We start from the raw sequence: 25,920 nt of genomic DNA on the forward strand, positions 1-25,920 counted from the left end.
CATACGTTTGCTGGATCACTATAATAATAAGAGCTAGATACACGTAAGTCATAAATTGAAACACAAGCCACTCAAGTTGATTATTAGCACTGACCTTTCATTCAGGTGGGTAGAAATTAATGGGCCACTCAATATCTCTCCACATAAATTTAATATTAGGTTATAATTATACAAAATGAAACCAAATAGATAATTAGTTAAGATATACATAATATGTTCACGTGGCTTTGCATTACAGCTTTGTGCCAAATTTCAGCCATACCGGAAACAATACAAAGCCTCAGCTGGAATTTTTCACAGAGTTACAAGAGCCCTCTTTAAATTTGATTCTGAGCACAACAGGATCTTTGTCAGTTGTCCTGGCAATTTAAATAGCAGCTTAGCAATGAACTAAAGAACAGCAGTACACAAAGAGCTATATGGTTTGGGGTTCTTTGAAACTTTAATTGTTTGTGCTGTAAGCGGAATAAAGATTTGTGTGGTAACCGTAAGATTATCTCTTGTTTTAGTATTTTCTGCATTTATTTTGACCAATATATATATTTTTATTGGATGATTTTAAATTACACTAAAATCTCCTTGTTTTTTCAAATACTTTTTATTAGGTTGTTATGCTTATCTTATTTTGCTGATGTAGCTTTCCTTATACAAATGGCTATTTTTCAAATAGTTTTAAAGTTTAATATTATTTAGAAAGGTAAAATTATGTCAGCATTTGACCACAAATATACTGTGAATATTTGAAGTCAATGAGAATCATTCAGTGTTTCACCTTTTTTAAGCCAAAGTTTCTGCAACAGTTGTATAGACAAATGTAGGTGAAGCCAGAAATAAATCTATCATGGAACATGCTTTGGTAACCAAAGACCCTTATTTACAATAAGAACATAAGAATGGCCGTACTGGGTCAGACCAAAGGTCCATCTAGCCCAGTATCCTGTCTACCGACAGTGGCCAATGCCAGGTGCCTCAGAGGGAGTGAACCCAACAGGCAATGATCAAGTGATCTCTCTCCTGCCATCCATCTCCACCCTCTGACAAACAGAGGCTAGGGACACCTTTCCTTACCCATCCTGGCTAATATCCATTTATGGACTTAACCTCCATGAATTTATCCAGTCCTCTTTTAAACGCTGTTATAGTCCTAGCCTTCACAACCTCCTCAGGCAAGGAGTCCACAAGTTGACTGTGCGCTGTGTGAAGAAGAACTTCCTTTTGTTTTAAACCTGCTGCCCATTAATTTCATTTGGTGGCCCCTAGTTCTTGTATTATGGGAACAAGTAAATAACTTTTCCTTATTTACTTTCTCTACATCACTCATGATTTTATATACCTCTATCATATCCCCCCTTAGTCTCCTCTTTTCCAAGCTGAAAAGTCCTAGCCTCTTTAATCTCTCCTCATATGGGACCCATTCCAAACCCCTAATCATTTTGGTTGCCCTTCTCTGAACCTTTTCTAATGCCAGTATATCTTTTTTGAGATGAGGAGACTACATCTGTACGCAGTATTTAAGATTTGAGCATACCATGGATTTATATAAGGGCAATAAGATACTCTCTGTCTTATTTTCTATCCCCTTTTTAATGATTCCTAACATCTTGTTTGCTTTTTTGACCACTGCTGCACATTGCGTGGACGTCTTCAGAGAACTATCCACGATGACTCCAAGATCTTTTTCCTGATTCGCTGTAGCTAAATTAGCCCCCATCATATTGTATGTATAGTTGGGGTTATTTCTTCCAATGTGCATTACTTTACATTTATCCACATTAAATTTCATTTGCCATTTTGTTGCCCAATCATTTGGTTTTGTGAGATCTTTTTGAAGTTCTTCACAGTCTGCTTTGGTCTTAACTATCTTGGGCAGTATAGTATCATCTGCAAACTTTGCCACCTCACTTTTTACCCCTTTCTCCAGATCATTTATGAATAAGTTGAATAGGATTGGTCCTAGAACTGACCCTTGGGGGACGCCACTTGTTACCCCTCTCCATTCTGAATGAACAAAGCTGCCCATTTTCAAGACTTAAAATTGCAGGGCTGCCCTGGTGCTTTCTACTCCAATTTTCATAATTCCCTTTGTATTTTTATTTTTTAAAAGATATGTAAATAAATAGCTTGAAAAACTCCTATAACTAGATTCACAAAAACCCCCACTTTAAACAGAGCTATGATTGAGACTTTGTTACCTTTCTGAAAAAATTATGGTGTTCTATTACTTAGAAAACAAAACAATCCCCTCCCCCTGCCACCACCACTCCCCTCCCTCCTGCCAAAACCCACAACTCTATATAATTGGCAATTTTTCATTTATGGTTCTAATAACAATAGTACTTGGACCTGCTAGTGAAGGCAGAGGGCTGGACTCGATGACCTTTCGGGGTCCCTTCCAGTTCTATGAGATAAGTATATATAATAACACAACTCCTACATTCCTGACAACCGCCACCTACTGCGTAAAGGCATTTTTGGATGGATGATCTAAGGGCAGATCTATATATCCGTATGATGTGGACCCTGCACTGGAAAGGGCCCCCAATTTTCTATCAACAAGTGGTGCACAGCTGATAACCAACTGCCTTCACTGATATAATACAAAGGATTGAGCAAACACAGGAAAAGGACTCTCTCAGGGGCTCTCAGGTTATGTCGCATTACATGGATTGATACAGTCTTTAATTACATACTGTTTGTTCCACAGGACCTCTGCCTTAGGCAGTGGCATAGAATGCAGTGTGAATGAGGCAGAATGTTCCAGAATAAATAGAACGTTCTCTTGTGTTTAAGGCACATTAGGACCCAGAAGAGCTGGGTGCTATTTCTGGTTCTGCCATAGACTTCCTATGTGACACTAAACTATCTAAATGTATATACACAAGAGGTCAAATCAAGGCAACCTGATTTTTCACATTCTCTAGCTTTTGAGATTTAATTTTCTTTCAGTGTAATTTTTTGTAGCCCATAGTTTTGGCTGGGAGAACCTAGGAAAATTGAGCAATGTCACTTTCATAAATTTGACTTCCAAATGTACATTAGGAATCAGTGTTTCAACCTACATTCTATCACCACAGAAGCCCAATGCCCATTAAATAAATAGTACCAGAACCCTTATGGTTGTTTATAAACTAGCAATTTATTTATCATTATTTATTATCCTATGCGTAATAAAGGGTGACTGCCAGACTGTTTCCACTCGCAGAATTGCAATATGCTGGACTAAATGTAAAGTTAAGTTTTAGAGCAAGAGATTCCTAAGGCACACCTATGCACCTACAGTGAAAATATTTGCCAAAGGTTGGAAACAAAATAATGACTGAAAACAAATGTATATTTTTAATAAATAACCACAATATTAAGATGCCTTCAAAATATATAGATCTGATACACAGCAGGTGTAAATGCGCACAGCCACAACACCTGCTCACAATCTGGCCCAGTGTAATATTGCACCAGTGTACGTGTTCTGCAATTTTGTATGAATTCCTGTGTAGGTCTTTAAAATTCAGACTTCAAAATAATAATGCATCTGACCATAGCCAGAAAGTGGTTCATGGTCAAGCTGAGTGGTATCCTGCTCTGACCAATATAAATTATATATTTTCAACACAATACATGTTACAAAAATATAAGTTATAACTTTAAGGAAATATATGAAGCCAGCAAAGGTTTGTAATACTTATTGAAATATTTATGGAGTCAGTTTCCATGAATCTGTCTACAGGTTGTTTTATTTATTTATACTTGATAACGTATCTAGCTCTATAAACTAGTAAAGGACTAATAGCATGGTATACCCTTCACATGGTTCAGTACAGTATCTTCGTTCACAGTGAGTATCATTTGACACATTTGTGGAGCAACGTCACGTTTCCTTAACTTTTTATCTGATCATTTGTACATCAAATTACAAATGTGTAAAAAAAAATGTTAAAAACCCAACGCATAAGCAGATGCTCATGGAAACTAGGGATGAATAAGTTTCATGATTGAAAAAATAAGTGCCTGTATGAGAAATAGAGTGTCAGCTAGTGAGCACATGCATGAGTAATCACTGGGGAAATGTCCAGTGTTTAGGGCACTAATACAGGAGTTGGGAGACCTGTGTTCAATTCCCTGCTCTATCACAGACTGTGTGACCTCTAGTTGATCATTTCATCTTTTAGTTCCCTCTCTATAAAGTGGGATTATAAAAAGGTGTTTCATAACTGCCTTTATATGAAAGTTAACCCAGATCTGCCCGACATATGGGTAACTGGGTAGAGGGAAAGTGTCTGTGGGGGTAACTATTGAATGGGAAGGGCATGCATGTTCTTTCCCCTCTAGCTTACCTGGAAAGGACTCTGGCAATTAGGACCTACTATTTTGATTACCTTGCTTTTTGTTTGGAATCCTGAGTGAATCAATAAAAGACAAAAGGAATTGAAACTGCCACTGGGGAGAGCATTAATTCATTCCCCCCCCTCTTGTAATTCTGCTCACTGACCTACAGCAAATATCAATACTCACATTTCCCTATCTCACACAGATGTTGTAAGGATACATACATAAAAGACTTTGAGGCACTCAGACATTTTGATTCTGGGAGCATCATAAGTACCTGATATAGATGAATGGCTATGTCCCCCTCGCCTCCAAGATGGATATCAAATTTGTCTCCAATATTAAGAAGTTATTGGATCAAATTATTTTTCTCTCATCTGACATATGACAAGATTTTTGCTATATGAAGAATTAAAAAGTAGATACATATTAACCTAACACAGAGACATCAGTAAAAGACATGTTCATTTTTGCCTGAAAGTGAATGTACTGGCACCTGAAGAGAAGAAATATTTCACAGGACCATGAAATCAGAAGAATCCTCCAAAAATGTACATATTAATCATGTTGAACTATTACAAGCATGATATAGTTATACACCTACTACAATTTTTCAAATTTCATGCCAGCCTGATTTGAATAAATTCATTCAATTTCTTAGCCAGAGTGAACATACATTTAAAAAGAATATCATAAATACCTATCTCCTAATAATACACTTCATCTCTGATTTGTTTGAATAGCAATGAAAATTATGACAACAGTTCATGGAGTCAGAGCCATTCATTGGTGAGAAAACCGAAATGCAGAGTACATGCAGCTGCCTGCCTGTAGCGGGGTGGTCACCAGCTACTGCCCCAAGGGGTTTAAAACAGCCCAGGAAAGGGCTGTGGCTGGGGGCAAGCAGGCACAGCTGCGGCCATGGCCCAAACAGACCTCAGTTAGCCCTTATAAAGGGGCTGTGAGCCAGAGGGGCTCAGAGACACTCTTCCTCTAGCTCTTGAGGGAGAAGGGCCTGGCTGCCTGGGAGCTGACAAAGGTACCTAGAGTGGGACAGGGCTGGGGGACAGGGCTGGGGGAAAGCCAGAGGAGCTGGGGAGCTCCAGCCTGGAAACCCCCAGGCTGCAGGCCTTGTTAAAGGCCAAGAAGGGTACTGGGGTTGCAGAAGGCAGCCCAAGGGTAGGCAGAGGCAGCAGGTCCAAATCCTCCTTGCTGATGAGTGGCAATTATACTGCAGTCTGCCCCAGTGAATGGGGGCTAGATGGTGACTGGCAATAGCCAAAGACTGAGGTGAGGTGGGGATAGGGGGGTGGAGGGGTCCCTGGGGTGTGGAGAGCCAGTGGGGTACTGCCAGGGGCAGCACCCTGGCCTGAAAGGGGCACTGGGGTCCAGGAGAGACTTGGGACGAAGCAGGACACTGGCCTGCACAGGGTGTTCCTGGGTCAAAGAGCTAATTCCCCAGGATGATGACAGGAGGTGCTGCAGGGGTGAGTTGTTGCCCTGTGATACTGCCACATATGGGTACATTTGGCACCTGAAGAAGTTATTATATATTTGTATTAGAGTAAAATCTAGAGGCTCAAGGAACTGCACTGTACAAAGCAAGGTATATAGTGTAAGTGTACATGCCCCAAAGAGCTTGCATTGTAAATGGATGAAGGCACAGAGAGATGAAGTGGCTTGCTTAAGGCCATACTGACAGAATTGGGAATAGAACCTTGTTCTTCTGACTCCCTGTTCTCTGAACCACATTCTGTCCCACCTAAAATGTTTGCAAGACTTCTTCAGCAGTTCAGTGTCTTTGTGGGGCATGTTTCAAAGAGTGATGTGCTGCAGAAGACATTACCCTGCTCTCTTTTCTTTAATTGAAGAATTTTAAACCTTTTTACACCACATGGAGCAATAATATATTTTTAAAAGTTAAATTAGTATATGTGCTGTTGTGTGTATCACTGAAGTATAGTATATACTGCTAGTAAATGAAAGGATGAACAAATTTACAGGTTTATCACAGGATAAAATTATAGCACATGCCTCTTCTACAACCTAGTATAGAAAAATAAATGGTGCATATGCTTCTGTAATAAAATGCAGCTGAATTAATAGTAATTTTACTGGAGTAGAAAACACACATTTTTATACTGACAGAGTAATTAAGTATATTTTAAATCTCTCCAACCAAGACTAGAGGTGAATTTTGCAACAACAAAATTGTTTAATTATTAATATAAAACTGAGCTACACATTAAAACCATAGGCATGTAAAATAAGAATCTTCATCAAGATATCATGCACTATATAGTGACAAGTGAGAAAAATTTCATTCCACTATTTGAAAAGCAGGATTTATAGTACACAGAATGAAATCAAACAAAGTCATTCTTCATATCCAGCAACTGCAATTTTATCACTTCTCTCTGAAGTCAAAATACTGCTGAGAGAAATTTGATGGACCAGATTCACCAATATGCTTAGGCTGTTTCATACAACTCCAGTGACATATACAGTTGAACCTCAGAGTTACAAATACCAGAGTTACAAACTGACTGGCCAACCAGTTCATTTGGAACTGGAAGTATGCAATCAGGCATCAGAGAGGGTGGGGAGGGGAAGTAATTACAGTTCAGTACTATGTTAAATGTAAACTACTTAAAAAAAAAGGGGGGGGGGGGTTAAAAAAGATTTGACAAGTTAAGGAAACTGTTTCTGTGCTTGTTTTGTTTAAATTAAGATGGTTAAAAGCAGCATTTTTCTTCTGCATAGTGAAGTTTCCAAGCTGTATTAAGTCAATGTTCAGTTGTAAACTTTTGAAAGAACAACCATAATGTTTTTGTTTAAGGTTATGAATGTTTCAGAATTACGAACAATCTCCCTTCCCTGATTAAACACTATGACAGGGATTGAAAACAGTTTGATATTTGTACAACATATACTTTTAAAAAGTGTTATGCAAACCCATTTAGGCATTGTGAAAAAATGCTGACCGAAGATGGAGCAATGTTTATTTACACAGTGTGATGGGGTGGACTAGGCCCTGAGGTCCCCTGATGGGGACCTTGTGGCCTGGCCACACCCTGCCCCAGAAAAGGGCAGTAGAGAGGTCCTCTGAGTTGCCTAGAGAGGCTGCTTCCCAAACAGCCAATCAGGGCCCAGCAGGCTAGTATAAGAAGAGCTGCAGGGGCAGAGTGAGTTCAGTTTCTTGTTAGAGCTGGTGGAGAGTGGATGGGGCTCTGGGTTGGCTACTGGGACTCCACCAGGACAAGGCCCTGAGTTAAGGTTGAAGACTGTGCGGCAGCCATGGGGAACTGACCCAGGGAATATAGCAGCAACACAGTTTATTTAAAGGGATGGCTGCTATCTATAGGGTCCCTAGGCTGGGACCTGCAGTAGAGGGTGGGCCTGGACTTTGAGGTTCCCTAGAAGGGGAATGAACTTAGTGGCCCAGCTGAAGAGTTGGGGCCAGAAAGGCCCTGAGAGGGTGAAGACATTGCCTTCAGGGAAGGAGCCCTGGGGCACTGCTCTAGTCCAAAGCAGGGACAAACAGAGAGATATTACAGAGGGCACTGGTCGAGGCCCCTGTTGGACTTCTACCCCGAAAGGGTTTGCTTTGCTTTTATCACAGACCGACTGTATGTGACTTGGCCAAAGGGCTGAGTCCGTGAAGACCCATCACAAACAGGTAGAGAGTGCATGCACACACGCTCGGCCATGGGGTGCTTGCAAGAGGTGAGTGCAACCCCTGTTACATGACCTGAAACTATCTATCTCTTGATTTTTAAATTTTGTTTTGAATGATAATGAGAAACCTGAAACATTATGCCATTAAAATGATCAGTTATTTAAATTTGACAAATAATTATTCTTTTGTTAGAAATCAGAATATTAGTGACAAACCTAATGCATGATTATAGTATCAAAGTAGCAGTGCCATACAAGAGATATAGTTCAGGAGGTACTCTCATTCCTCACTTGTTTTCAGGCATTTTTAATTTTTCAAAAAGTCACCTTTTTTTTTATATTGAAACTTTTCATCCTTGCTCTCCTCCCATAACTTTAGTTACATTCAGTGTAAATGTTTCTGGGTTACCTGAATTGAGTTTTGTTTTAAGATGTCACACTTTACTTGCACCACAATGTGGAATACATTACAAGTTTAGGTTGAGAAATAAATTATAAATAACTGAAAATAGATTACCATGCATTAAATCACTTTCTTTATTGACTTAAGTATGCAGTGGGTGAAGAATTCCATCCCCACCCCCTGCACACACACAGAGGTATACATACACAAGTGAGAACAAGAATGGGGTGCATCAAGGAGGAGATTTTCACCCCTCTCTCTCTCTCTCTCTCTCTCCTGACCAAGAGAAGAGGACAGAGAGCTCATTGCTCCTACTTTGCCTGAGTGCGAAGGAGAGAAGCATGTCCCTGAAGAAATCTTCCTGGGAAGAAAAGTACTGAAGATCCCTCAGTCCTTGTGCACTCTTTCTTTCTTCTCCCTCCTTCCCGCTCCCTCCCCCCCACCATGACCCTCTCCAGCTCCTTTCTTTGTAACATAGGGGTGGGGTGTGAAGATTCCCATACGTACACCTTGCTGACTTCCCCTGCACAATCTGCCCTTAATGGATCTTCTCTATTCCCTCTCATGTTCATAAAGAGAAAGTGAAGATCCCTGCCCAATGGCTTCCTGTTTTTTTTTTTTTTTTTTTTCCCAACCTTTCCTCACTACTAAAGATCTCTCCATTTCCTAATCTGATCCCTTCCCCTAGCCTTCACAGAAAGGAAGCAAAAAAAATTTCACTGTCTCTGCTTGCCCCTCCCTCCAGACAGAAGGAAGAAGTCATCCCCCCCAAAGGACCAGAAACTGGTAGATTATTGTTGGAGGTGGATATTCAGCTGAATAACCCAAATTCATGTTTCAGTATGTGCTATTAAGATGGCGATGCTAAATTATTGACTATCATCGCAAACTAGGTAAGAATTCAGCAGTGTCATCAAAATATTGGATTTTTTTTTAACTTGTCACATGTGTATTAGAAAAATAATATGGGGGGAGAATGTAAGGTTTAGGAGATAGTTAACTGAAGGAAAAAAGGCATAAGTGTGAGAACCTGATCAGTCTTCGGCCAGAGATGGAAGCCAATTCCCAAATCCAGTACACAACTCCCTCACTTTTGTTCTTAGATGCAGATACCTAAAGGCAGTGTGGTATACACAAATTTATCTTTGTGCCTCCCTTAAATTTTGTCAGGGGCTAGGTCCAGAATAGGGAAGTTTCAAGTTACCTGTGGCTCCAAGAAATGGTTTTGGCTGCTGAGAATGGCTAGAATTCAGTGGCACTTTGGCCATGCTGCCTTCCCTCCACTATACACCATCTGCTTGCAGTCCCCTGTGTATGTGTCAGAGTACCTGGATCCACTGGCTTTATGGCCCTTTTTGCATTTCCAGGGTGGCTAAAATGGGTCACAGTATAACACAGAATTTGGCAGCTTAACTTTAAAACTCCTTATGATTTTTCCCCAAAGTTTCCTAGAAAAATTCAAACCTGGAATGAGACAATGTGAAATTTCAGGAATGTTTTATTTTTGGAGAAATTGAGGAATGGGTGAAATCTGGGTGATTATGGGAACCTGGAATCCATTACAACTATAGAACATACCACTGTATCATACTTTTGTTCTCTGGGTCCTACACTATTACATTTTTACTAATTCTAGGCAGACTCTCAGCAGGTGTTAATCAGCGTAGTTCCATTAAGTCAAGGAGCTATGCCCATTTACAGCAGCTGAGAATCTGGTCCTCAGTCTGAGTTGAGACAGCTGCCATTTTATTATTCTCAGAGTTGCTGCAGCCTGTAACACACACACACACACACACACACACACACCTCTCCTTATTTTTAATCTAAAATATGATCTCCTTACATAGAATGAATATGCTTAGCTCTTTGGCACGGAGGACTATCGAACGGTAGGTGAGACACGTAACTGAAGATTTAACCTAGCAGCTAATACATTTTCATGAAGTTTTTAAGTTATATAAGTGTCACACTTATTTAATTCAACTGAAGGCAAAGGTACCTATAATGTAACCCAGATGAAAGGGAACAGTGACACATCTACTGGAGAACTATGAAAATCTGAAGGACTGCTTGTTAACTACTGTATATTTGATATTAAGTGTTATACATACAGCTGTACAGTACTTAATTTGTAATGAAAGAGGTGCTCTCGTCAATACATTCCTTTAATTATTTTTTTTACTGTGATCAGAATTGAAGTCTTAATAGATTTAACAATCAATAAATCCCTAGTCAATATATCTTGGAGTCATCAAATTAGTCTGTTATACCAGAAATACTCTGGATTTGTATCAGCGTTACTGACAACAGATTCTGGTCTTTTGTTATCACAGTGGAGAGGCTGTACAACCCACTGATTTCTCAGTACATATGCGCATTGCCAGCCTGCTCTGAAGCCCATGTGGACATGTGTGCACTGCTATTTTTAGTGTGCTAGCTAGATTAAAGCTAGCATGAGTACACCCACCCAAGCAGAAAATCACACCACCTACTGTAGTGTAGACATACCCCCAGTAGACTTACAAAGTCATGGCATCCAAGAACTTGATGAACTTCAGAAAATCGTTGGAGACCACAAAGAAAGCTCTTAGATTACTCAGGGTACATACACTCATACCACTCAGATCATCATTTTGAAAACTTGCAAATGTAAAAACTACTATGAAGTAAACATAACAGAACGCCACAAGGAAAAACAGGCAGTGAGCCATGTAAGCTAACTATGAAAACATCACGCAAACATCAATTAATTTAGAAAAGAAAACATTACAAATACAGGGATTTCCCACCCCCCCTGCACTTTTAGTTGCATCAGATTGAGAAATGTGCTGATGTATAGTAGAATATTGTAAGTTGTATCTGAAACTAAGACCTCAAATGATTCACCATAACTGCCCCAGAAGAAAGTAAAATAAAAACACATCAATGGGAGAACATATTTCACTGCAGGATGGATTTTTTTTGTTTTTGCTTTTATACTCTCCTGGAGCACTCAGACTGGATCCCTCTTTCTCCTCCCTTTATTCCCCCTTTCCTCCTAGTGTTTGCCACACTCACTTGTCTTTTTCAGATGAGGTTGTCAACTATCTGGGTCAGGGACCATGTCCACTTGTGTGATTGTATGTCATCTAGTATATAGAGTCTCCTTCCTTGGCTATAGAGTCTCCTTCCTTGGAGGTTTTTAAGGCCCGGCTTGACAAAGCCCTGGCTGGGATGATTTAGCTGGGAATTGGTCCTGCTTTGAGCAGGGGGTTGGACTAGATGACCTCTTGAGGTCCCTTCCAACTCTGATATTCTATGATTCTAATGGGAACCTAATCCTAATCAGGGACTTTGGCCATTAACCTTTGGGCATTACAAACTGATTATACATTCTATTAATTATTAGGTCTGTTGATTAATCGCAGTTAACTCATGTGATTAACTAAAAAAATTAATCAGTTTTAATCGCACTGTTAAACAATAGAATATCAATTGAAATTTATTAAATATTTTGGATGTTTTTCTACGCTTTCATATATATTGTATTTTGTGTTGTAATTGAAATCAGTGTATATTTTTGATTACAAATATTTGCACTGTACAAATGATAAACAAAAGAAATAGTATTTTACAATTCACTTAATACAAGTACCATAATGCAATCTTTGTCATGAAAGTGCAACTTACAAATGTAATTTTTTGTTACATAATTGCACTCAAAACCAAAACAATGTAAAACTTCCTAGCCTACAAGTCCATTCGGTCCTACTTCTTGTTCAGACAATCGCTAAGACAATCAAGTTTGTTTACATTTACAAGAGATTAATGCTGCCCTCTTATTTACAATGTCACCAGAAAGTAAGAACAGGCATTTGCATGGCACTTTTGTTATCACAGTGGAGAGGCTGTACAACCCACTGATTTCTCGGTACATATGTGCATTGCCAGCCTGCTCTGAAGCCCACATGGACATGTGTGCACTGCTATTTTTAGTGTGCTAGCTGTTTTTCCCCCCGCCCTCAATCCCATGTTTCCACTATCTCAGCATCATGCTTCCTTTCTGAGCATGTTAGTGCAATTTTCAAATTCCTATCACGATGGAACCAGAAATGCACCATGCCACAATGGTGGCAAGCATGAATGCTTGGGCTGTATTACAGCATTCTGTGTTGAACTTCGCCTGCTGCACCCACAAAGCAGATGGTGAGGTGCATGAGAACATTCAATGGCAGTGTGACCAGGCTAGGCTGTTCAGTGGTGCTGACTAGCAGGTAGGTCACTGTGTCTCAGCTCATCCCCCATCTCTGGCATCCTTTGCTAGCAATCATTCAGACACTGTGGTGGTAGTCTGTCTTCCAGTGGGTAGCGACTTGGCCCTCTGGCCAGGTCACCAATTGAGTTTGCCCCTTTATGGGGTCTCAGAGTCCAACAAAATGTATATAGTCCAATGTCCCCACAAAACAAAGAGTCTTCAGCTCACCTGTGTGTGGAGCATCCTTGACTCAGAGCTTACAATGTCTCTATCTCCCTGCCCTTATCTCCACAGGGGGTGAGGTGGCAGGTTGTGCCCCCTTCATGAAAGGGTGGTTGGTAGGGGAGCCTGGTCCCTCCCTCTCCATCAGGCTCTGACCCAGGTGCCTATCAGAGGCAGTGATCACAAACACTCCAGAGTGCTTGAGTTGCTTCCCTGGACCACTTCCTACCAATTACTTTCCCAGTCTAAGGAGTGGTCAAAAGCCTTATCAATGATCCACCAGCAGTTAAAGTAAAGGGTTCCCTACTCCTAGGGAAAGGCTAATCCCCCCTCTAGATCCTGCAGTACCTGCATCTTGCAGCCAGGACTCCTCCTGTACTGTAACGCAGGAGCTCCCAAGATACATGTCTCTTCTCATCTGCTGTCTGTCCCCTCCCCTTCTTTTCAGCTCCTCCTGCAGCTGGGGCAGGCTCTGCAAGTGTGGTGGTGCAAAGTCACCTGGGCCCAGAATTGCTCCTAAATCCCTTCTGTCCTGCAGTAAGGTTTACATACCCCATCACAGGCAGCAGCAGCAGAACACTGCAGAGCTGTTGCACCAGGACAAGGAAGCCAACCTGTTGGAACTAGAGGACTTAATTCCTGGATCAGCTACACAGCACAGTTTCTGGGCCTAGCAAACCAGCATGGATTGATGAGAGAGGATAATTCTGCAGACCTGGCAATGACCAGCAGAGGTGAGAGAATTTCAGAATGGGAAGGGCTCCTTTAAATAAAAAAAATGTGCAAGGAACTGATTCTGGACCTTCAGTGACAGCATAAAAACATACAGTGCCCTATCGTTGTAGAGAAGTGGATAACCTTTGTCGTCTGGAAGCTGGCCACCCCAGAATGTTACTGGTCTATAGCCAATCGTTTCAGCGTGGTGGTGAATCAGGAGATGATTGATGACTTTGCACTCATGGGCTTCCCAAACTGTATTAGGCAGTTGATGGAATCCATATCCCTAGCATTTCTGCCCCCTCCGTGCCAGAGTACAGTTTATAAATAGAAAGGGGTATTTCTCCATTGTGCTCTTTGCTCCAATAACCACTTTGGACACTAATGGTGTTAAGGTTGTACCAGCTATTCTAGGGGTACATCTACACTACAGCGGGGAGTCGATTTAAGATACGCAAATTCAGCTAAGTGAATAGCGTAGCTGAATTAGACGTATTGCAGCCGACTTACCCCGTTGTGAGGACGGCAGCAAAATCGACTTCTGCGGCTTTTTGTCGGCGGCGCTTACTACCACCTCCGCTGGTGGAGTTAGAGCGCCGATTCGGGGATCGATTGTCGCGTCCCGACGGGACGTGATAAATCAATCCCCGAGAGGTCGATTTCTACCCGCCGATTCAGGCGGGTAGTATAGACCAGACCTTAGAGACCTTGTTTTATCCTCTGATGCCCTGATTAATGAAGCCATTCACAAGTTGCTTGGTCAGAAGGAAGGAACTTTTTAACTATCACTTGAGTAGTTACAGAATGGTGGTCAAGTGTGCATTTTGACATTTGAAAAGCAGCAGGCATTGCTTATGGAACCGTCTGGAAGCAGCAGAAAAAAATTCCTGACCATTATAGTAGCATGCTGTGTTATGCATAACACTGGTGAGAACAAGGGGGAAAGCCTTAATGATGGGTAGAAGGATGAAGTGAAGAGACTTGCTTGATGGTTCGAGCAGCCAGCATTATGTCCCACAGAGAACACTAACACCCAGGGAATGCCTATTCATATTTTTGAATCTCATACCTGAACATGTGTAACTGTAAATCCAGCTGTAATCCATGGGGGAGGGGAGGTTGGGATAGATTGTTAGCAGTACAGTATCGTTTATTGGTAGTGGCAGTGGGAGGTTGCCGATATACTTTCATAAAACCGTATGTATTATTCTAGCTTTATTTAAAAGATTGTGTGTGACGTATGGATGAGTCATGAGATTTATTTTATACAGTTTTTTTTTAAACCGTAACAAAGCCAAAATAAAATTCTAATTGAACATTAGATAAATAACTATACCTTTTTATTTGAAAATACATTTATCAAAATAGTCTGAGTAACCAACAAACAGTGAACCTTTAAATAAAACAGTGAAAACCAGACTGAAATTACAACAATGCAAACAGTGCAAAAATAAGAGTTGGAGGGGTTGGGGGCAGCCTTAAAGTTACAAGCACATCTCTCTTCCCTCTGTCTCTTCTTTTACGTGTGGTTCAGGGGTTGAGTGCTATGGCTCAAAATTTTCAGGTGCATTGCAGAGTTCAAAAGTATCAGGTGCCAAGGAGCCAGTGTTCTAGGTGGGCAGATAATGGACCTGAGAGGGGAATGGCCTCTGGAACAAGTGCTTTGTGGATATGGTGGGGAGGAGTTACTGATGGTCTGAGTAACCAGTAATGTCCAGGGGCTGAAAGACATGGCTTGGTCCCAGTTTATGGGACTGCAAGGCTTGCTGATCTTGCAGAAGCATGTTTTGTAGGAGAGCATTCTATCTGAGAACAGCATACACGAGTGGCCTCTGCATCTCCCAGCCTTCTTTGCCTCTTTAGCCTTGATGATGCGGGTGGGTTAAAATTATGTTGCTGCTTTAAATTATACAGTTTCATTTGTGGTGCTTGTATGATGTCAAAGTGATGGGGGGAGGGGGACTATGAGGTTATGTCAAGGGCCCAGCCAGATAGTAATAGCCTCTACAGCCCCTTTAGATTGTCTGACTCTTGATTTTGGCTACGCTGATGCAGGGCAAGATTCAGGGCATATTGCAGCAGGACATGACTGCAACTGGTTTTCCAGCTGGCCAAAGTCAGGGTCCTAAGTCCCAAAAAGATCCTACCTCTCAGGGGACAGCTTATCCCTAGCATCCTCCTGTGGGCCTTGTCAGTTGTCCTCAGTGGACGGAAAGGGAGGGAAAAGTGCAGCCAGCAAGCTCCATATGGTGTAGAATCCTGTCCAGTTCATCATCAAATGGACAGGTCACATGTTCTCTGCTCGATTGCATTCTTTTGTTGCTCATTTCAATGTACTTCTGAGCTACTTGCTCTTTATATGGCACTGGTCAGCACCCCAGTCATGGCTCCTTTCAGGTATCTGCTTGGCAATATCCACAAAAAAGTCTTCGTTCCAGTGGTTGGCCACAAGAGCTTTCTATCCTGATGCTTGTTCCCAGATGGTAATGAGATCCATGGTCTCAGCACAGCTCCAAGCAGCTGCGCAAGACATGTTATAGGGCTTCTAGAGTGCTATCACTCTAGATACAGTTGTATTGCAAGAATGCTGAAACACTTGGCTCCAGCAGCAAATGGGCACATTCTGGCTCCCCACCATCTTTTAAAGAAAGAAGGAGACATCCTGGGAACTTGATACCAGAGCACGGAAGGGCATACAGGTGAACAAACAAGTCAATAATGGTTAATCTGCAAAGCACGATGGGACAGCTGATGGAAGCATGTCACAAGTGGTGCACAGCAACTGCGTTCACAAGAATAATAGACTGCACTAGTTCAATCTGCAGCAAACCTAGTTTACTTGGCCAAAGGACTCTAGAGTTTAGAGCAAATGTGCAGTCAGCACACAGTGATTGCGTCATGTGTATGTGACTATTTTCAAACCAGTTAAACTTAGTTTGATCCGCTTTAAAATCCCCAGGTAGACATTTGTCATTTATCATGGCTTTATGGTTGTCTTTTTTTTTCCTGACTTTGATGGAATTTCTTGCTTTGTTTTCAATCTGCTCTTCTTATCAGATTTACAGCAACAAAGCAGCTGATGATAGGGTGTCCGAGAACAGATGGATCTGTTCTCCATGTGTGACCTGCAACCTCACTGGTTACAAGGACAACAGATTTTACTCCTTCACAAGGACTGCTTGATCTGCGACTTTCCTTTTCATCTGCAGTGTCAATTCTGGAAAAATGAGGATTTTAATACCTCCATGTCTTAAAGCCACCATTCTCTCTCACTCCTGTTTCTCTTTTATCAGCCAGGATAACTATCATACTGTAATCTTCTGTTTTCCTCTGCACTACAATATCTCATCACAGAAGTTTTATGGCACCATTGAGTATACAATGGATCATTTTAATCTTAGATCTAGAAGATCAGATAGCTTTCCTATGAATCTGAACAGATCCATATTGTCTTCACTCACTGGAAATTAATCTCAAATGTTTTGCCTTCCCTCATTCTCCAACATTTTGAATTTTTCTTTTTAAAGTCCAGTACATATCTAGCCCCCTTATTGACAAGTCTGTTTTTTTCTCCATTCTTTTTTCCATTTTAATGTCAGTTTTATCAACTATTTCTTCAATGTGATATCCTGTCTTTCTATATTAGCATTATTAGTAATCTGTACTCTAGTAGTAATGTTCACCACTGCTTTTCCTTTCTATATTAACTCCAGTGAATTTGATCTTATCAGAAAGCTGAAAAAAAATGTTGCAGAGGCTACACAAACACTAGAGATCTTATGAGATTGGGCCATACTATTACATACATATTCACCTGGAAGGTCCATCAGAGATAATAAATTCCTGAGAGAAACAGCAGGTTTACGAGAGGATACGTATATTATATTTGAAACCTGTATTTCCTTGTGGATTTGGTTAGGCCCTTTAGATCTAGAACTGTCCATACTACCCAATGTTCTAAAGTACAGTGAAAAAGATGGAATACAGATCAGGATACCTGGCCATTTCTGAGAATGGTTCTGTTACTCTTTATAGTCAGATTATTCACTATTAGCCTTTTTTCCCCACACACATTTTTGAAAAAGGTGATTGGATGAACCTAGGACAGCTGCCATCATGGCTGACACCAGGGACTGAACTGGGGACTTCTAGATATAAAAGCGACTTGAGCTAAGGAAGCAGGCTTTTTATAGTTGTGGCCTGTAAACAGACTCATCTGTGGATCAGGCACAGAGCAAGACATGTAAGGCACACTGACCAGTGGGTTACAAATCTCCGGCAAGGAAGTCTCTCCAGTGTAATGATATATACTCCCTGAATCATACCTCCAATACCCAAATGGTCATGCTTCCTTTAAACAGATGTAGGCTTCCCTTATCCAGGCTCAGCTCATCAAGAAAATAATTTGCTAGGCATGTATTCATTCTATTATCTGTGAAGTTCTGGCCAGTAATTTCAATCTATGCTATCTTACTCTAGCACCTCTATGCTAGAACTGAAGTCTGTATTGAAGGCACTTTTATTATTCTATTTTTCTTTTTATTAAGATGTTATAGATAGAGTTAGTTTCTCTCTAATCTTAATGCTACTGTTTTCTCAAAAAGCTTTCCCTAAATTTCTGGGGCAAAAACCCACAATAATCTTAAATAACCATCTTTGACAGACAAAGGTGTCTTCTAACTGCAGTAGAGGTATTTGTTCTAGTCATGAATATAAGTGAGCCTACTGAAGCAACAAAGAAATGCTGACACTAGCAATTATATTCATAAGTTGTTTTTTAAGATTTGACCATCACAAGATCTTTTATTATATCTGTGCATGATCTAACTGCATTGAAATAGCATCAGGTTCCCCCTCATGCATAATCCCTATGCTGTTCAGAGTTAAAACGCACCATTTCATGATCCCTGGGAAAACAGATATCCAAGTGTTCTCATTTTTGTAGACATTGCTGAAAAAAATCGGAGTAATTTAATTTATCCCTACAATTGCCCTCAGAAGTCAGGAATCCACATGCTGCTCTACTCCAATCAGAAGTGGTTCACGTCTTGTGAATGATATTGTTGCTCGCAAGGATCTCTCCTAACCACTCATATTTTGATGCTGATCACCTTTTCTTTATGAAAAGGCCTCAGACACTTCCAATTGAATTAAATACATTCTACCTCAAATCTCTTCTGACTAGGAGCAAAACTAACACATTTCTCCTTATGTGTTATGTTAAGAGGGAGGCTGACTATTCATTACATTTAATTTAGCTTTTTTTTTTTAAACCTTTTCTTGCATTTTCAAAAGCCTATATGACAGGCGTTCCATGCTATCATCTCATAACAAAAGCAAATGCAAAATAAATGTATATTACCACACAAGCAGATCCAATACATTTAAGTGCTACAAATTAAACAGAAATTATACATGGTGCATAAGACAGCCCTTCCTCTGGATCACCCTTCATAAATCATTCCCATTCCATAAGGTGTTGACCATACATCATGGATTCTTTCCCCTTTTCATATCCCTTATATTGCCTCTTATGAGCTATTAACATGCTTTTCCTCCCTTCTAAGCCCAAATATTGCAATTCAAGTCTGAAGCGTGAACCAGTGGTAACTGGAGTGATTTAAAAAAATTAAAGCAAATAAAAGCTATCAGAATATTACCATATTGTGTTGTCTATATCCTCTAGTGATGTCATTTAAATATACAGTAAGCAGAAGTTTCATAATAGCAACTGCACTTAATGTAATTCATATACAAAGGAAACACGATGTTTCTACTCTCTACGGCTTGATCTTGATCCTGCACCATGAAGTCAATGGAAATTTGGGGCCTGGATCATGAATGAGGCATCTGGGTGTTGTTGTAATATAAATATTAAATAATAGTAACATTTATTTCAATGGGAGCAGGATTTGTCCCTATTTGATTAAGCCTAACAGGCAAATTTTTTGCAGAAGTTACTTAATACCAATCCTGCAGTCCTTATTCGGTGAAAACTCCTTTAAGTGTGTTAAGATTTGGCTGAATTTCCTTTTTATCATGAAACAACAACTACTAAATAGGATAACTTTGCAGTTACATTTATAAAAAAAACCCACAAAGCACATCACTAGATGAAAGATAATTTGCATGCAATAATTTCTGTTGAAAAGAAGGAAAATATGAAATAATCTTCTCCCATTATGTAGCAAAAGCCTGTCATTTTGAAATTCATTTTGGCTCCCAGAGTATAAATACACTCCAGTATTCTTGTGGGCAATGCCAGAAAATCAGCAAGCACTCATTGTCTTCTGCCAACAAAAGTATGACTCTCTGTGCAGGAATTTTCTTGCACATTTGAAAACAAAGCCATTTAGAAAGTCCACTCTTGTTGGTAGGATATGACACTGATATATATTCAACTGTGCTATAAAATAAAGCAGATGCTAAGATACTGATTTATTGGGGCAGTGAATATTACACAGCAACTCTAAACACAACGTTTTTTCAGTTAAAAAAAATCTATTGCAAACACCACTTAGAAGTAATACATTGTATTAACGATTAAGTATTATATGCACGAGTTAAAATTACAATGCTCTGAGGCAGGGGTTCTCAAACTTCATTGCACCATGACCCCCTTCTGGCAACAAAAATTACTACACGGCCCCAGGAGGGGGGACTGAAGCCTGAGCCTGCCCGAGTCTCCTCCCTGGGTGGGGAGCCAAAGCTCAAGGGATTCAGCCCCAGATGGGAGGCCTGTAACTTGAGCCCCGCCAGGGCTTTGGCATTGGCCCTGGGTGGTAGAGCTTTGGCCCTAGCAAGTCTAACGCCAGCCCTGGTGACCCCATTAAAATGGAGTTAGAACCCACAGTTTGAGAACTGCTGCTCTGAGGAATTAATCTTGGAGTAGTGCCAAAAAAAAGTACAGTTAGGTTGAAGGAATAGTGACAGTTGCAAAGTCTGATAGATCACAACCCACTAGGGTTAGAAAATATAGTAATGTAATGTACTTTTGCCAATGATAGCTTTAATTTTCAGCTTCACACTGGACATAAAATACTCCTAGCTATCCTCGACAAATCACAAGATCAGAATTCAAATGATCATTGCTTTTAAATCAGTGGTGTCCTCCCCAATCCTGGGGCTGTTGTGGTCTCACATAGAGCAGTGCGAATAACAGATTTTTTTTTTCAGTTGTCTGGCAATTTTCAAAAAAATTGGGGGGGAAATATTAGTTTTGCGTCAACCCAGAATTGAAGTTTTACAGACTATTCCATGAATTGGGGGGGGGGGGAGGGGAAATGTAAAAATTTAGTTTCAAGTTGGATAAAAAAAAACTAAAGAAAATTTAAAGCAAACAAAAAGATGTTTCAAAATGAAAAATCAAAATGTTTCATTTTGAAAATGTCAAAATGAAATGTTTTGACTTTTTCAGGTCTTCCTTACTCCCCCTCAAACTGAACAATTCAGGGAAATAGACAAGTTTGCAAACCATTTTGGCGTTCTATATTTTTTTCAACAAAAAAATGTTTTGGCCAAAATATTTCACCCAACCCCTGTCCCAAACTGCAAGTTACAACAACATGAAGGCTTTCCTAGTTTGCACCAGTTAACTACAAAATGCCCCAGGGGCCACTTGGGCAGCTGCAGATTGCCAGGACACAAGAGAGCTCTGGTCACTCCCCTTTCTTCCCAACTACATTCCTCATGCAGGTGGCCATAAAATAGGTATCCTAGGCAGGGAGAATCCTCCACAGGTCGGAGCTGATGGCTTTAAGGCTTCTTCTCACTACCGAGAAACACAAAGCAGCCCCAACATACTGGAGAACTGGGACTAATATTTCAGAAACTGCTGTAACTAGAGGTCATTTACATAATTTAAAAGCTGTATTCTACAGCTTTCTGTAGCATTCTCAAGACAGTATTTACCAGTTTTCTATCACTAGATGTTCTTATCTTAGAACTGAATTAGGGAAAACCAAAAGAATTACAGGATTTTAAGTACCTGTATCTTGTGACCTGCTAGGAATAAAAATATTTTGGAAGAGAACAGTTAGTTCTCAGTTCTTATTTACCTGGGACCCAGACAGTTCATTAGGGGTTAAATACATGGCCTGATCCACACACACATTTCTGTGCTCTCACTGAATTTTAGGATCTCATTTAAGAATACAAAATACATCCTATGGTTAGGCAGAACAGACTGAGCAAAGGGTAGGCTTGAGGTAAAACTGTATTTTTGGCTTTCATAAATTTAGGTGAATCCTGAGGTTTTTACTAAGTTTTCCCTTAGTCATATTTCCATTAAAGTCAATGGGAGTTTACCGGACTAAAAACTGAGGGAAAAAAAAAAACATACTAAGGACCTCAAGATATGGTTCATGGAAAAGTACCCAGCTAAGTCACACTTCTTGTATAATAATATCAAAGACACACAAAGGGATTAACTTTCTCCAGATTACAGTTACATCATTATGTAAGTAGTTAGTGGAGTCCAAAAACTCCTAGTTCATAATCCTTCCATCCTGACTACTAAGAAGACCATTCTTTGTCCACAAAAAAATACCCTCCAGCTTCTGAGCAGAGTAATAATGTGATTGAGAATACATGCCAAAATAAATACATTACAGGAGAACAAATCTTGATTTAACATTTTTTTTCTTGTTTACATTTCCAATTTGGGAGAAAAGCCTGGGTTGAGATTTTCAAGCTGACTAAGTAAATTAGTCACATAACTCCCCTTAATATCAATAGAAGTTGTGTGGCTCCCTGATCAGCTTTAAAAATTTCATCATTCATTTTTAAAAATTATTGTTAGGGTATCCCTTAGATAAAAGGGAAAAACTGGCCCATAAATTGTATCAAACCACTTATGAAGTAATTAAAATATCTTGGCTTACCTCATTAAATCTTGTCACGAGATCTTCAATAACATTGTGTTCACCATTTTGGGAGGAAAGAATAGTCGCAGATATGGAAGCTTTAATGCATGGAAGTTTGCTCTGACATTCAGCATTACTCAAATCCCTGGTTAAGAAGCAGAGGTAGTCAATGGGCAAGATCTTTCGGTAGAGATTCTGTTCCTGTTCAGTCAGAATACTAGCAACCTCCTCTGGGAACTGAATGAGGTGCTGAAGTTCTACTAGCTCTTTACTGATACCAGCTACACTGGAGGGGAGCACATTTGAACCAGCCATAGATGTGCACGGTTGACGTTCTAAAATAAAACAAAAAAATTATTATGTTGCGTCTTTCCTTCATCTATTACACTTGATTGTGCAAAAACATACTAAGACTGAATTTTTTAGTTCTCTTACATTGTTTATTTACTTAAACACCACCACAGGATTTCACATTTTATATTTAAATAACCTAATAAGTTGTTCTAGTGGTGACTCTTCTCATATATATTTACAAAACACTACCTTCTAGAGTTAATTAGGCGGGTGGAGACCTGGGACTTTGGGGATCACTGAGACTACTGATTTAGGCAAAATTTGCCTGCTTTTATTGTTACTGTGTTCCACAACCCTTCTCCTCTGTCTGTTTCATTCACATGTTAAATCTTGTCATGATCATAAATAAAGTGTTCTGTAGAGCAGGGACTGCCTTTATTTTGCTTGTCTGTACAGCACCGAGCACAAAGGGGCCCTGGTCATTGATTGGGGCCTCTGGACATCATTGCAATATGAATAATGTATAGCAATAAATCAATACCTATGTGATATTTTTTCTCCCTTTTTCCTCTTACTACTAACACTGCTTAGACGTTATTATTCATTTGCATTCATTGTACTTTTTCATACAAGAAAATGTCCAAAGATAAAATACAGCTTTCTTTCCTCCGAAGAAAACATGCATATATTTGGAAGGGTATGTATTGTATCTGTCACTATAAAGACAGGTTTCAGAGTAGCAGTCGTGTTAGTCTGTATCCGCAAAAAGAATAGGAGTACTTGTGGCACCTTAGAGACTAACAAATTTATTAGAGCATAAGTTCTTTTCACATAAAGGAGCTTCACAATAGATTTATAATTTACAAACAGTGGTGTTTCTTGACATATCTTTTACTTAAACATCTTTTCATAGGAACAAATTCTGATTTTACACAAATGGAAAGTATTGCTTGTGCAGTCTAATCAATCAAGTTAATGACTGATCCCAATTCATTCCCTTATTATGAACGATATGCACTCATCTAAGCAAAGGTCATCATCGACATCTAGGTAGCCAAAAAGTCATTAAATGTCAAAGTATTCAATTATGGAAGTCTTAAACTACAGAACTTCTGGTTTTAGTTACCATTAAGTTTTGAGAAAGCATCCCCTTCTCATCCCATACTTGGTTGTCTGGCTATACCGCAAGGAAGACAGGAGACACTTGATATGGATTTAATCACGATGCAACTTTATTATTAGAAGTCTGGGACAACAGCAGATAAAAGTGTACAGTGCAGGCAACTCCATGTTCATTCAGTAACTACCTGGGGGCTTCTGCCAGCCCCCCTTCATTTTCCATCCAACCCCTGGCTTGGATCTTACCAACCCCCCACCCCTGCCAGAGGAAGGTTAAGGTGGACTATAAGAAAGGGGGGTCAGCTCCCTGCCATACCAATCATAGGAGCCCTGAACGTCGTTCCCCCACTTCCCCCACCCCATGCTCCATTCCTTTAACCAAACCTCCTTTTAAAGTCCTTTACTGAGCCATTTATCTGGTCACTGAATGCTTGTCCTACGGAATATCTGTACTGGACATCCGCCCCACACTTACCAAATAAGTTATGGCATATAGCCCAACCTTCTTTCCTCCTCACCATTATAAGCCCTCCCTGAAACCATTGTGGTGAAGACGAAAAAAGTCCTCCACCTAGGCCAGGGGTGGGCAAACTTTTTGGCCTGAGGGCCACATTGGGGTTGCAAAACTGTATGGAAGACCAGGTACCGAAGGCTGTGCCTCCCCAAACAGCCTCGCCCCCGCCCCCTATCCACCCCCTCCCACTTCCTGCCCCCTGACTGCCACCCTCAGAACACCCGACCCATCCAACCCTCCCTGCTCCTTGTCCCCTAACTGCCCCCCCAGGACCCCACCCCCTATCCAACCCCCCTGCTCCCAGTCCCCTGACTGCCCCTCAACCCCTATCCACACCCCCACCCCGACTCCCACGCTTATCCACCACCCCCCCGCTCCCTGTCCCCTGACCACACCCCACCCCCTGACAGGCCCCCCAGGACCCCACGCCTATCCAACCCCCCCGTTCCCCATCCCCTGACCGCCCCCCCGAACCTCCGCCCCTTATCCAACCCCCTGGCCCCAGCCCCCTTATCATGCCACTCAGAGCAGCAGGTCTGGCAGCCGCGCCACCCAGCCAGAGCCAGACACGCTGCCGCGCTGCTCTGCAGGAGCGTGCAGCCCCTCCATCCAGAATGCTGCCCACATGGTGGCATGTCTGCAGGGTAGGGGGGACAGTGGGGAAGGAGCTGGGGGCTAGCCTCCCTGGCTGGGAGTTCAGGGGCCGGGCAGGAGGGCCCCGTGGGCCGTAGTTTGCCCACCTCTGACCTAGGTCAAAATGGTGGTGAGGGAAAAATTCCTTCCCAGACCCCCTAAAAAGGAGCGACTAGCAAAATGCCCACAGCAGGTCCTAACCAAACCTGGTATTCACAACCTTCAGGGGAGGGAGGCTGGGTGCTGCTTTGCGTGCTGAGTGGGAAAATGGCCTTCTAACATCCTGGCATGCCCATTTTAACCCTTCCCATTTACATTCCCAGGGCATGAGCCAGTGTCACCATGCTGACCCTCACCTCTTTTTGATGCAGCTTCTGACTTCCTCTTTTCCCCTCCACCCCCAACCCATAAAGCACTGCTACCTTTCTTCCAGCAAGCCTGGACAACATATCCCGTTCACTCTTTGCATCAGGATCATCTATCCATTGTGCTGAACAATTATGAAAGGTAGGGTTACCATTCGTCCGGATTTACCCGGACATGTCCTCCTTTTGTGTGCTAAAAATAGCGTCCGGGGGGAATTTGTAAAGCACTCACAATGTCCGGGATTTCCCCCTCCCCCGGCAGAGCGAGCGGCTGGGAGGGCTGCAGGAAAGTCCCGGGCTGGACTCCGGAGCAGCTTCCTCCTCCCACCCCCCCCCCCCTGCATTCTGAGCCGGCCGGCAGCTCCTCCTCCTGCATCCCGCTCCGGCAGCCCTGTGCAGGGCCAGGGACCGGGTTTTGTGTTGTGCAGGGGAGCTCAGCCATGTGTCCGGCTGGCACAGAGCCCAACACCCTGTTCTGAGCAGCAGGGTAAGGGGGGGCAGGAGAAGGGACAGGGAGGTTCTGGAGGGGGCAGTCAAGAAACGGGGGGGGGGGG

The 25,920-nt window shown here is 41.4% G+C and overlaps 1 protein-coding gene across 2 annotated transcripts in view; it reads right to left on the reverse strand.

Annotated features, from left to right (window-relative positions):
* PLCE1 (phospholipase C epsilon 1) overlaps positions 1-25,920 on the reverse strand; it is a 334,106-nt gene that overhangs the window by 96,974 nt on the left and 211,212 nt on the right. For both annotated transcript variants that reach the window (XM_034776200.1, XM_034776201.1), the window contains exon 4: positions 22,460-22,776. In XM_034776200.1, coding sequence (XP_034632091.1) covers positions 22,460-22,776 — 317 coding nt within the window. The remainder of the gene's footprint in view (positions 1-22,459; positions 22,777-25,920) is intronic.

The sequence above is a fragment of the Trachemys scripta genome, chromosome 7 (genome assembly GCF_013100865.1).
Source record: "Trachemys scripta elegans isolate TJP31775 chromosome 7, CAS_Tse_1.0, whole genome shotgun sequence".
In the NCBI taxonomy this organism is placed as follows: domain Eukaryota; kingdom Metazoa; phylum Chordata; order Testudines; family Emydidae; genus Trachemys; species Trachemys scripta.